The sequence below is a fragment of the Onychostruthus taczanowskii genome, unplaced genomic scaffold (genome assembly GCF_017590055.1).
Source record: "Onychostruthus taczanowskii isolate IOZ18803 unplaced genomic scaffold, ASM1759005v1 scaffold42, whole genome shotgun sequence".
Classification (NCBI taxonomy): Eukaryota; Metazoa; Chordata; class Aves; order Passeriformes; family Passeridae; genus Onychostruthus; species Onychostruthus taczanowskii.
Window position 1 is genome coordinate 3,963,574 of NW_024501682.1, and position 11,546 is coordinate 3,975,119.

At 42.8% G+C, this 11,546-nt stretch overlaps 1 protein-coding gene across 2 annotated transcripts in view; it reads right to left on the reverse strand.

Moving 5' to 3' along the window:
- Positions 1-1,988, reverse strand: part of LRPPRC (leucine rich pentatricopeptide repeat containing) — an 84,653-nt gene extending 82,665 nt beyond the window's left edge. For both annotated transcript variants that reach the window (XM_041413596.1, XM_041413595.1), the window contains exon 1: positions 1,850-1,988. In XM_041413596.1, coding sequence (XP_041269530.1) covers positions 1,850-1,968 — 119 coding nt within the window. In that variant the 5' untranslated portion in view covers positions 1,969-1,988. The remainder of the gene's footprint in view (positions 1-1,849) is intronic.
- Positions 1,989-11,546: the final 9,558 nt, after the last annotated feature.

An 11,546-nucleotide genomic window follows, 5' to 3' on the forward strand; every position in this document is an offset into this window, starting at 1 on the left:
GTTGTACTGGTCTGCTGAAGTTTATCTCCAATGAAATTGCATGGCAGGAGAGTGATGACATGTAGCTCAAGTTATTTCACATTTCATAGCAGAGGTGGTCAAGTGAAAGAATAAATTTGTGTTAAATCTGACTTGCTATGAAATGCTTCTCAACCAATAGAACATGCATCTACTATCCTAACTCATTTTTTGAAGAAGCTTAGATTAAAAATCAAAACAATCATGATGCTTTGATAAAACCTTGGCTTGAATGTTTTGCTTGCTCTTTCACGTCTCTAAAGAAGTTCACAGATTTGCAACTTTTCTGTAACCTTTATTGTAATGGTAGTCAGACTTGCCTCTGACTGACTTTATTATGTTCAGTGCTAAACCAAGCACATGGAAACACAGTTATTTACACAATTATCTTGCAAAATGCTAGATTATTCCTGTTTATTTATTCAATCTTAAAACCGAGTGTGTCTTTTCCTACTATTCCAAACAGACTGCATTTCATTCTCAAAATAATCTTGAGACCTGAACAGCCAGTACAGTAAGCCCAAATGTTATCCATATGCCAGTCTAGTTCTTCAAAGGAGGTCCAGTTCCAGAAATTAAGGCTTAATTAAAAAAAAAAAAAACCAAAAAAAAAAAAACCAAAAAAAAAAAAACCAAAAAAAAAAAAACCAAAAAAAAAAAAACAAAAATTACTTAAGGTAAAAAAAATTAATTTAGCTCATATCCTTAATACATGAAATTTCAGTTTTCAGTATTACCTTTGCTTCACACTTTGACTCTAGATCATCATGCACTAGGATGCCTAAACACACAACAGTGCGACAGAGAGATTTTAAGTGAAAACTTATCTTAGGAGTGAAATTACTGGACAAGAGGAATGTACACAAAATTTCAAAAGAGTTTTCAGCATGATCACCGAACTATCCCACATATGACCAAATTTATACCTGAAATTAAGTACAATTTGGTGTAAGAAAAAAAGCACCAGAAATATAATACGACATAACAGACAGAACAACTTGGGTAGCACTAAGCCCCTGTATCAACTCATAAATCTGTGTCTGAAGCTGTGTTAATGAAGGTTTGTGTCTCTAAGCTTCCTGCAGGGCACCAACCACATGTAAGTGTTGTCAAAACCGCAGCAGGGATGCACACAGGTGGGTAGGACAGGCTGAGTTTTCCACCCTACCTGCATGACAGAAGGAAGAGAAAACCATGGCAAAGAAATTTCGCCGTGCCTCCTCACAGGAAACACAGCAGAGTCTGAGAGCACGAAGAGGAAGCCCAGATTCCAACTGTGCAGGTACCCAAAGTCAGTCACAGAATCACCGACCCATTTAGGTTGCAAAAAACCTCCAAGATCACCAAGTCCGACCTGTGACCGATCGCCACCTTGTCAGCTATTACCAGAACACCAAGTGCCACGTTCAGTCGTTCCTTGAACGCCTCAAGGGACAGTAACTCCGCTCCATCACTGCTTATCTCCTTTAGTCTTCCCCTCTTCCTCGACACCCCCTCCACACGGCGTGTCCCCCCACAGCCGTGTCCCCCGGAGGTCAGGGCTCCGCTCTGAGCCCAGCGCGGCGGAAAGCGCGGGCAGCCCAGGCCGCCCGGCCTGAGGGCAGCGGGGCTCCCGCGCGGCCTTTGCCCTGCCCTCACCCCGAGGCCGCGCACACGCGGTGAGGCCGCCGGGCCGGCCTGGGGCGAGCGCTGCCTCGGAGCCCGCGGGGCAGCCACGGCGGGCGGCGCCGCAGGGCCCGGCGGCATGGCCGGCAGCGCCCTTGGGCGTGCGGAACGCAGCCTCAGCCGGCCCCACCAGCCCTACAGGCAGCGCGGCGGAGCGGAGACTCACCCGGCGGGGCCGGCCGGTGGGGCGGGGGCTGCGGGCGGGCGGAGGAGCGGCGGGAGCAGCGGCGGGAGGCGCGGGCGCAGCGCCCGGAGGCGCCCGGCGGAGCTCAGCAGCGCGGCCATGACCGCCCGCAGCACGTGAGGCGCGCGCCGGCACTGCGCCGCCGCCGGCCCCACGTGACGGAAGCGAACCATTCTGCTCAGGGGGGAGGCGCTGAGCCCGGCCTCGGAAAAGGCCCACTGAGGCTCTAGCGCGCTGCTAATTTCCACCCCTTGCCGCCGGTGGGCCGTTCCACGCAGGCCCGGGTTGGGCCGCCCGGCAGCCAACCGGGAGCGGCCCCGGCGGAAGGCGGGCGCGCGGGAGGAAGTGGCGGGAAGCGCTGTTTCCCGGCCGGCACTCCCGGGAGTTCTTCCGTGCCGGTCCCCGGGACCTGCTGGCCCTGCCCACCCAAGTACTGCTTCCCTGCAGCTTCGCACCCCCTGAGGGGTTCCAAACCCTCCCGAAAGCGTAGCGGGCCGGCGTGTACGCTAGGGAAGCCATGAGGAGCCGGGCTGGGAAAGCTGCTGGTTGCTATCAGCCTTTTCGCTGAAATCTCAGCATCGCCTGGGAGTGACGGGCAGAGGGAAGAACGTCATTAAACCGAATATCAATAGTAAATGTCTCCTTGAGCTTGCATATATTTACTGAGATGCCACCTGAATTGATATTTCGTTTTAGCGTCCAAGTTAACCTGGTTGCTGTGACATAAAACACTATAAAACTGAGGTACCTAGAAATTAAATGCATATTTTCATGCAAAAAAACATGTCATGATTTTGGCTGTAACTTGCCAATAATTACTCTAAAGATAGATCGACTGACCAGCTATTTCCATTTACACTTTACTTGGAAAGAATTGTCTCATCGTCAAGATGCAAAATGCTCAGTTGTTGAGTGTTATGTACCCTCATTTTTTGTTATTTATCTAAGTCCTGGATGTTCAACATTGCTCACTGAGTAATGAGTTCCAGCTTGTAAGACAATATTTACAATGTTACTGCTTATCTGCAGTGTTACATAATTTCATGGAATACAGAATTCAGTCTTGAGAGGAAAGCTAATGTCTTTACAAATAATTTGGGGGAAGCTATGGTCATTAACATCTTTGAAATGGGTTTTTAATGTCTCTACTAACTTTGGCCCGCAGGTTTGTTGCAGAGCCCAGACAGCTTGGCTCCTGAAACAGACAAGGGTCTGCAGAAGCATGAACTTCTGAATTTTGGGGTAAAATCAGTAGGTTCAAGGGGGGAATACGTGGCAAGTGGTTTGGGAATGCTGTACCCTACTAGTACCTCGGCCAGTGGGGAAAGGAAGAGGGCAACATACATCCGGGAATGAGGATAAAAGGAGGCTGCGCCCTCCAAAACCTTGAGAGAAGAAACCTTGTGCTAGAGCCCCTGAGAGCTCACTTTAGTGAAACAATAAAAAATGTCAACATTATTTACCATAAGGACCAGAAATTATACAGCGAAGGACTGTGTCTAGGTTTGAAAGACATATGTCTGCTGAGAAAGGCGGGAACCTCCATTGGAATGGAGAATATGACCCCCTTCCCTCTGAATTATTATAACTTTGAAATTAAGGGGCTTTCAGGCAAGGATATGGGAAAAGGAATCACAGTTCTTTGCTGTTTTGTATGTATAGAACACGGCAGATAAACAGCGACAGCGAACCCGAGCAGCCCGCGCAGTCTCTGCCGCTCTTCAGGCGCGCTCCCGGCGGTGCAGTTCCGGCCACAGCCGGCAGGGGCGCTGGTGGCTCCTGGCCAGGCGGGGCAGCTGCGATGATTCCCGCGCCCGCAGGGGGCGCTGCGGCGCGCATCCCGGCCGCATCCCCCTCAGGCGGTAACGGGATGGGCCGGGAGGCAAAGATGGGATGCAGCAGGCACCTCGGAGCGGCGGCTGGAACGGCAGGGCGGGCTCACGCCCTCTAGCAGAAACTCCGCAGCTGTGGCAGGAGCTGTGGAGCGTCCCAGCACGCAGGGGGTGTGTGTCCACAGTGTAGCAAAAACCCCGGAGCAGAGAAACATCAGGGCTGGGCAGGCAGCGCAGCTCCCAGACACGGGCAGAAGAGGCTTCCATGGGGCTTGAAAGGGTTTGTGGTCCCAGGGTTTCCCCTGAGGGATCCGAGCAGATGGTGGAAAGGTCCTTTTTTTGTGAGGTAGAGTGTTAATGAGGTCCCAGTGCAATGACTGCTCCCACAAGCAGTCATGCTCCTGCTAGAAGAAGGCAGCAGGAGATGGAACCCAGTGGTGGTGGCGTAATCTCCCCACAGTGAGCACAGCCTGTTTCCCCTCCAAATGCCAAGAGAGCAAGAGCACCAGGAGCTGCCGCAGCCCCTTTCCTCCCAGCCCAAATCTGGGCTCCAAGGGACCCACCCAGCTAAGAGAGTAGCTGGCTGCACCCTTCCTGAGACAACTTCTTTTGTCTCTCTTACTGGTCATTGTCTCTTAGCAACATATGGGAGAAAATTCCCTGGGAGAAACAAAAGGGAAAACCATAAACCACAACAGACTGGCAGATAGAAAGAAAAAAAAAAAGTGAGGTGACATTGGTTAGCATACTAGTAACTTCTGGTCACTGAGACTTCACTGCTTCTGACTCAGTAAAGAACATTTTAAGAAGTGTTTTAGAGGAGAACATTGGGACAGATACTGACCAAGAATTCCTCCAAAGGATGAAGAAAAAGCAGAACTCTTTGTTTGATAATCCAGTTGGTGGATCTGAAACGAAAGGCTGCTCAGAGATCTTCTGTCTTTTCCCTGCTGACTGAGAAGCCATAGACATGATTCTGCTTCACAGGTAAAGACAGCTGCTTGGTTGATGTGAAAAGGAAAACAGGTCCTGGAAAATTAATTCAAAATGTGATTTAGCTGAAACAGTAGACTTAGGAGATTATATTTCCTGAAGTTCTCTGGATGAAAGGGTGTAGATCACATTTATCAAGATCTGAAAATGAGAAAAACTTTAATCAGTAAATTGAGACATAATGTTTATGGAGTCTAGGTGAGAGTTTTCGCTCTTTGGATGAAGAAGATGAGTTGTGTAGTTAGGTATGTTATTTGTGGAGAAAAAAATATTAGCCTTTTTATGCAAAAATCCAGAGAAAGCACTGTGTCACCAGTAGTTGTTGAGAAGTTTTTCTCCCTGCAGACACATACTACAGACCACATGGTCTAAAAATCTCGGCTTGATACACTCTACTCAAGGAATTTATTCCCGGCATTAAGATAAATACTTAATAATTAAATTATTAAGTATTATTATAATGGGGATAATAATTAAACAGTGCTAGGTTATGTTCTTGTGTTCTGGAACTACTGGTTCTGGTATTAAATTCCTATTCTCTACAATAATTTCAGCCTATGCCAGACAATTGCCTGGCAAAGTTTGAGGGATTAGCATCAATCAGCTTGGGGCTGTTGCCAGTAGGTGGTTTGGAGAAGGCCATGCTATGCTGGAGAGTGAGGATTTAAAAGCGAGGATTCTGGCCAAATTCTTTCAGTTGTCTGCATACTACCTCTACTGGAACTCATTAATTCTCTCAAGGTTTCTGCTAATTCTGTTGAGAATTTATCACAAGCACTTATTATTAGCTTTTAAAATTTAGTTGAAATGTGTCATAGAAATTTTCAAACAAGAGTTGTAATGACATGAGTAATGAGAGTTTTCCTCATTCACTGTCCTGTCTTTCAAATAAAACCCTGTACATACAAAACATTAAAAAAAACTAGCTTATACTACAGTTGACTTTGGAAACTTGGAAAATCCAAAGTTAAAATGGTGCTATAAATGCATCCCCAGAATATCAGTGTAAAACTTTTGGAGTGAATGATCCAAGTCACGTCAAAGTGAGGGAAACATAAGAGAACATGCAGAAGAGGATCAGTGTTGCCAGTAGGCAGTTTGGATGTGGCAGCTGTGTGTCAGAGCATAGATGGTAGCAGGGGTTGTGGCTGCTTGACTTCTCTCATGTAGGAGGCTTCTGAGAGGTTGACCACTGAAAATGTCAGACATAGGCTGTGCAGTGGGGTGTGGGTGAATTTCTGGGGTCCTTCAGCAGACTCAGATGTGTCCTCTACTGGCACTTGAGCTGTGTGGTGGGGCCATCAAGTCCCTATTGGAAAGGTGGTGCTCCTGTCCAGATGTTTCAAGGCAGGAAGTTTTCAGGTGACAACAGGTCATCCTGTGGTGTGTAGGGAAGATGTCATGCTCCCAACCTCCCCATACCTTCGCTTGTTGTATCCCATTCCCTAGATTCAAATGGCCTCATCTAGAGGCAGCTCTGTGCCGATGCCACCAGTGCAGTATGACATCCGTTCCCCACCAAGGTCCTAATCCAAGGTGGGGCATGATCCCTTTTACACAATGGGGAGAGGGAGCATAAGGAACACAGTTCCCAGCACTCATTTTGTGGCTGCATTCCTCTTGAGAAGTGCACTGTCAGGAAGGTTTGCCATGGAGAGGACAATTTGCAGCCTTTACCTGAGATTCTGGGGGAAGGCAAGCCATGGAACTGAGAGGGTGGTGAGATACTTACATACATGTAATGTTAGTATCAATATTGGTTTTATTTTGATGGCTGAGTAAGATTAGATTTCAGACAATGTGTTATTTAAGAGCTTCTGGTATGAAGAATATGCATCCCTCATATTTCTTGAGGGAACATGACCTTTCCCATGGCTTGTTCAAAACCTGACTGAAAATGTTGATTTCAGTCTCTTGCCTAATCTCAGGCATGCACCACTGGAAGAGGTGACCAGCTCAAGATCAAAGGATAATGGTGAATGTGTTTCTCTGTGATGTTTGGTATATTTATATATAGATTTAGATACCCCTATATTTAGATAATATACAGCAAAGAAATTCAACCTCTGGAAGAGGTGACTCTCAAGCCAGCTCAAGATCAAAGGGTAATGATGAATGTGTTTCTCTGTGATGTTTGGTATATTTATATATAGATTTAGATACCCCTATATTTAGATAATATACAGCAAAGAAATTCTGACAGCAACGAAAATCTAAGTGAAATTCATGCTTGCCAAGGTTTTTGTACACTTTTAGTATCTCATTTCCATTTTCTTCTAGAACAAAGTAGGAGCAGATTAAAGTACTCACACACTTGTTACTTCAAACTCACTTTTTCCAGCTGAATTCCTAATATTTCTCATGAAATAGGAAAATACATATTCCAGCTTCATTTGCAAAAAAAGAAAAAGAAAAAATAAATGAAAAGCATAAACTGGGGATGTCTAATGAATTTAGAGGAAAAAAATGTTAAAGGAGTGAGGGTTTTAAAAAGAAATGTATGTTTTTCAGAGTTGCTTAATGCTAGCAATGGTGTGATTTCCTTGTTTGAGTTATTTTCCAGGTTCCCAGATTCCCTCCTTTTATTACTTCAGCGTCTTTCAGGTCTTCTCATGTAGCTGGTGTTGCATATAGCAAAGCAGGCGTTCCATGAAAAATCTCTAGTTGCAAATGAGATTGAGGTCACCAAGATTTTTGCACTAGTTGGGTTTTATTTTGAGAGGATAAAAATGAAGAGAGATATTCAAGAGCTACAGAAGTCAGGTAGAGATGGTACAAGCATACAGGTTCAGAAGAAAAGTGGGGAAATGTGACACAGAATAGTTTGACAGAAAGGAGGGTGAAATCTGAGATGGGAGTAACTGAGTAATTGGTAAGGTTGCTGGATGGAAAAGTGTGTTGGTTTGGCTGGGACAGAGTTAATTTTTGCTAGTATGGGAGTGGGTTTTGTATTTGTGCAGGAAGCAGGGATGCATTCAGCATTGATGAGCAGCACTTACAGTAAGTCAAGGCCTTCTCTGCTCCTCACACTGCCCCACCAGCAAGGAGGTTGGGCTTGCACAGCAGGTTGAACCCCACCGACCAAAGGGACATCCCACACCATACAGCATCATGCCCAGCACTAAAACCAGGGGCAAGCCTGGCTGCAGGACCACTGGCTGGTTGGTGGTGAGCAATTGCTTTAATTTGCAGCACTTGCCTTTCTTGGATTTTATTTCTCTGTGTTATTTTTCTTTTCATCACAATGAAACCCCATGAGTGTTCTCAGCCGCCCATGAGTTTGCTCACATTTACCCTCCCAGTTCTCTTCCCCCATCCTGGTGGGAATAAAGCAAGCTGCTGAATGTATGGTGCTTAGCTGGCAGCTGGGATTAGACCATGACAAAAAGGGATTGCTGTTCACATGCAGAAACAAGGTGAAAGTAAGCACAGTTTACTTCAGCTTCAGTAAGATGGTGAGAAGATTTTTTTTCCTGACTTTTAAGTTTATGCTTTGCCACTCAGATGCTTTTGGGGCCTGTTTATCTTTCAAGTGTCAATTGTTTCCACTCTTCCCCCAAAGTAAGTTTCCCTATCCCTGCTGTAAATTTTCTTAAATTTAAGCCAATCTCAGATTTTATGGAAATCCGACTGCACAGCTTTCATGGTGTTGGCATATTGGTTTGCTGTGCTTGGAGTCTTGGTAAAATCAAACCAAGGAAATGGAACAGGAACTAGCAGTAGCAAGTAAAAATCAAAGAGCCATGTTTTAGGATTTGTAGAATAGTATCCAAGTGTCTTATTGAAATTACAAACAAGAAGGCAAACCTGAGAAGTGGAGAAAGATGAATAATAGACAATTTGAATGGAAAATTGCTTCTTCAGAATTCTGTTGATTTCTATATAAAGAATTCTTGGTTTTCATGTAAAACAATTCCTTTCTAATGGACAATGGTGGCCTAATCCCTAACAAAATGCTAAATTTATATCTTATTGTATGTACCTGTTAGTTAAAATGTTTCTGCAGGCAAAACTATGCATTTGTTCTTGTTTGATCCCACTCAAAATCTTTGATGAGTTCTTTTAGAGCTGTACTGCACTGTAAAATAATTATTTCCACTGAAATTGCAAAAGAATTTATCTCCCTTGGCTCTTCAGCTATGTTAGTTTTGCAAGGTTAGTAGAAATTTTAATAAGTAGTAGTGCCTTTATTTTTGTAACCAAGTCAGCAGATCTTGTCCTGACTATCTACAGGGAGTAGATGTGATGAGTAAGAAGGTGCTTTTTTTGTAGAGTTACTTTTCAGAGGATCACAATATGAAAATGGTTATGACATAACTGGGTCACATCTGAAATTTTTCTATAAGCTGCATAAAATGAGAAGTTGAGGTAGCTGCTTTTGTCAGAAGGTATATTCTTCGAGCTGTAGTGAATCATATAGCTCAGAGATTTGCATATTCTACTGTTACTGAAAACTGCAAACCAGTCATGAATCTGTAACCAATTACTAGCCCTTCAGTATCTTAAATCTTCTGCATTTAAATAATAACAAAGTAAGAATTTTTATACATATATATATATACATATATACATACACACACATATAAGTGTCACACACTGTATTTCTTCTGTCATTACCTTTGTTTTACATGATAAACTGGGAGCATACTGTACTACAAAGAATATTGTGTCCCAAGGTTTGGCTGCTAGGAGTATTGGAGAGGAAGTAGTTGGAGAAAACAGTAAAACAAGTTTCAGGAAGAGTAACACTGAATTTCAGCTGACTGTAGCTCCAGTGTGTAATAAAACATTTTCAGCTGACTGTAGCTCTACTGTACTAAAACATTTTTAGATTTTGATGCATAGTTTAACTTTTGGTTGGAAACAGAAGTGGAATGACTTGGAGATCATACAGATTACTAGCTGGACTGGGAAATCATAATAAAACATTATTAAGCTTTCAGGTTTTACTTTATATAAGAATTCTGATGCTGTTTTTATATTGCTGGGCACACTGACCGAGTCTCTGTCAAATCTCCTCCTGTCCCAAATAATAAAAAGAATTAGTAATTCTGGATATAAGGCAGATGAAGTAAAGAGCATTTAAACCCTAGACATCTGCTTTAGTTTGAAGTATTTGCAATTTTCTCACAAATGTTCTGATTTATCTTAATAGTTGCTGGCTATAGTTTAGGACTTGGGCAGTTAATGATATGGGATGTAGAAGAGTTAATCCAAAGGCCACTTATAAAAAAGTGCAAACTGTGCAAACCTGATCCACTAATATTAAAACAAATGTTAAATCTCATGTAGATTGTGTGTACCTCACATGTCTGCCTCACTGGCACACACACCAGGGGCAGATACAGCATACTGCTTATTTGTATGGCTCATTTACCTGAGTAGCAATTTAGTTCCATTCAGGTCCTTCAGATATGAGGTGGCTGTCTAACATGGCACTTGGATTGTTCTCTTTATGAACAATAATCAGATTAGCTTTCATTGCTCGAAGACTTAACATTTATGTTTATTTCTCTTCCCTCGTGTTGTAGGTCAACAACCCTGAGTGACCAAGAAGACAGAAATATCCAGAGAGGTGTAAACAAGCATTTTGAAGGGCAGTGACCAAGAATTTCTTAAAATAGATCAGTCACTGCTGGAAAAAGGTTTTAATTTTTTTGGCAGCAGATCTACTTTGAAATTTTTTTTATTCTTTTCTAATTTTTCCATCATCCTTGTTGGATATTTCTGTCCCGCTGGTTAAGTCAAATACCAAATCAGATGTTTATATGACTGTGCTCTAACTGAGGAGTAATATTTCCAATTGTGAAGATAGGGTAGAAAAAATTGTATTTTATCTTTTTTTTCAGTGCAGATACTGATCATCTTACAAAACAAAACTTTGAACTCAAGTGTCAGTTGGTTGTGTAGAAAATTTATTTCTTTTCCCTGGTTTGGGTTTTTTGGGGTTTTTTTGGAAGGTGTTTTTTTCTGAACTCCAGAATTTAAAAAACTTAAAATCCAAACAGATATAATTACCATAAACAGTATTCAGTGGTGATCTTTTCCATGTTGCTTTAAGCCATTGAATGAGTTTTACACTTTTTCATGTTGTATCATAAAAACAAAATATGGTGGGGGCGGGGTTTTTACCCACAAGAAGTGCACATTTGTAGTGAGACATCTTTCTAGCCAGGCCTGTGTATGCACCCAGGGACAAATTCTTGCCGGGGACAAAATGTCAGCTCAACTGAAATAAAATTTCAATTAAAAAAAGTCGAATTCAAGAGCGAATTCCAAATTTGCTTAACAAACAGCTTCAATTCCTTTGTGGTTTCTGAGTACTTTATATTTTTCTAACTAATTAGCTTTTATACTACTCAAGCATCAATCATTAAATACTGCTAAAAACTTTTTTTCCCCATAAAACTCAGTTAGGATGACTGGAATGGGTATCATTTAACTGGAGAGAGTAACCTGTTTCAGCAGCATGGGTTGTGTTGCTAATATTTTCCCATTACTGCAATGTGTGAAGGCTGGAAAGTTCAAATATTTCCCTTGGGGCAGACACTGTCTGGATAAATTAAGATAAAATACCAGTTGAATATATTGGGCTATCCAAGGTGCAGTGCAAATGTTCTCTGTGAAGGAAGAAGAAATTATTAACATTTTAAACATATCTCCTGTGAAAAAAATTAGTTTTAGTTTTCCCTGATGTGTCTAATTAATTCTTTTAAATATATGACTTTGTGGCTTGAAAGTATTTGTGTATTTCTGTAAACTCATGTTTTAAAGGCATTAATCAAAAGCATGGAAAACAGATGTTATTTTTAGGAGTGCAGAAAGAAATTTTTCAAATGTGGATTCACCCTGCA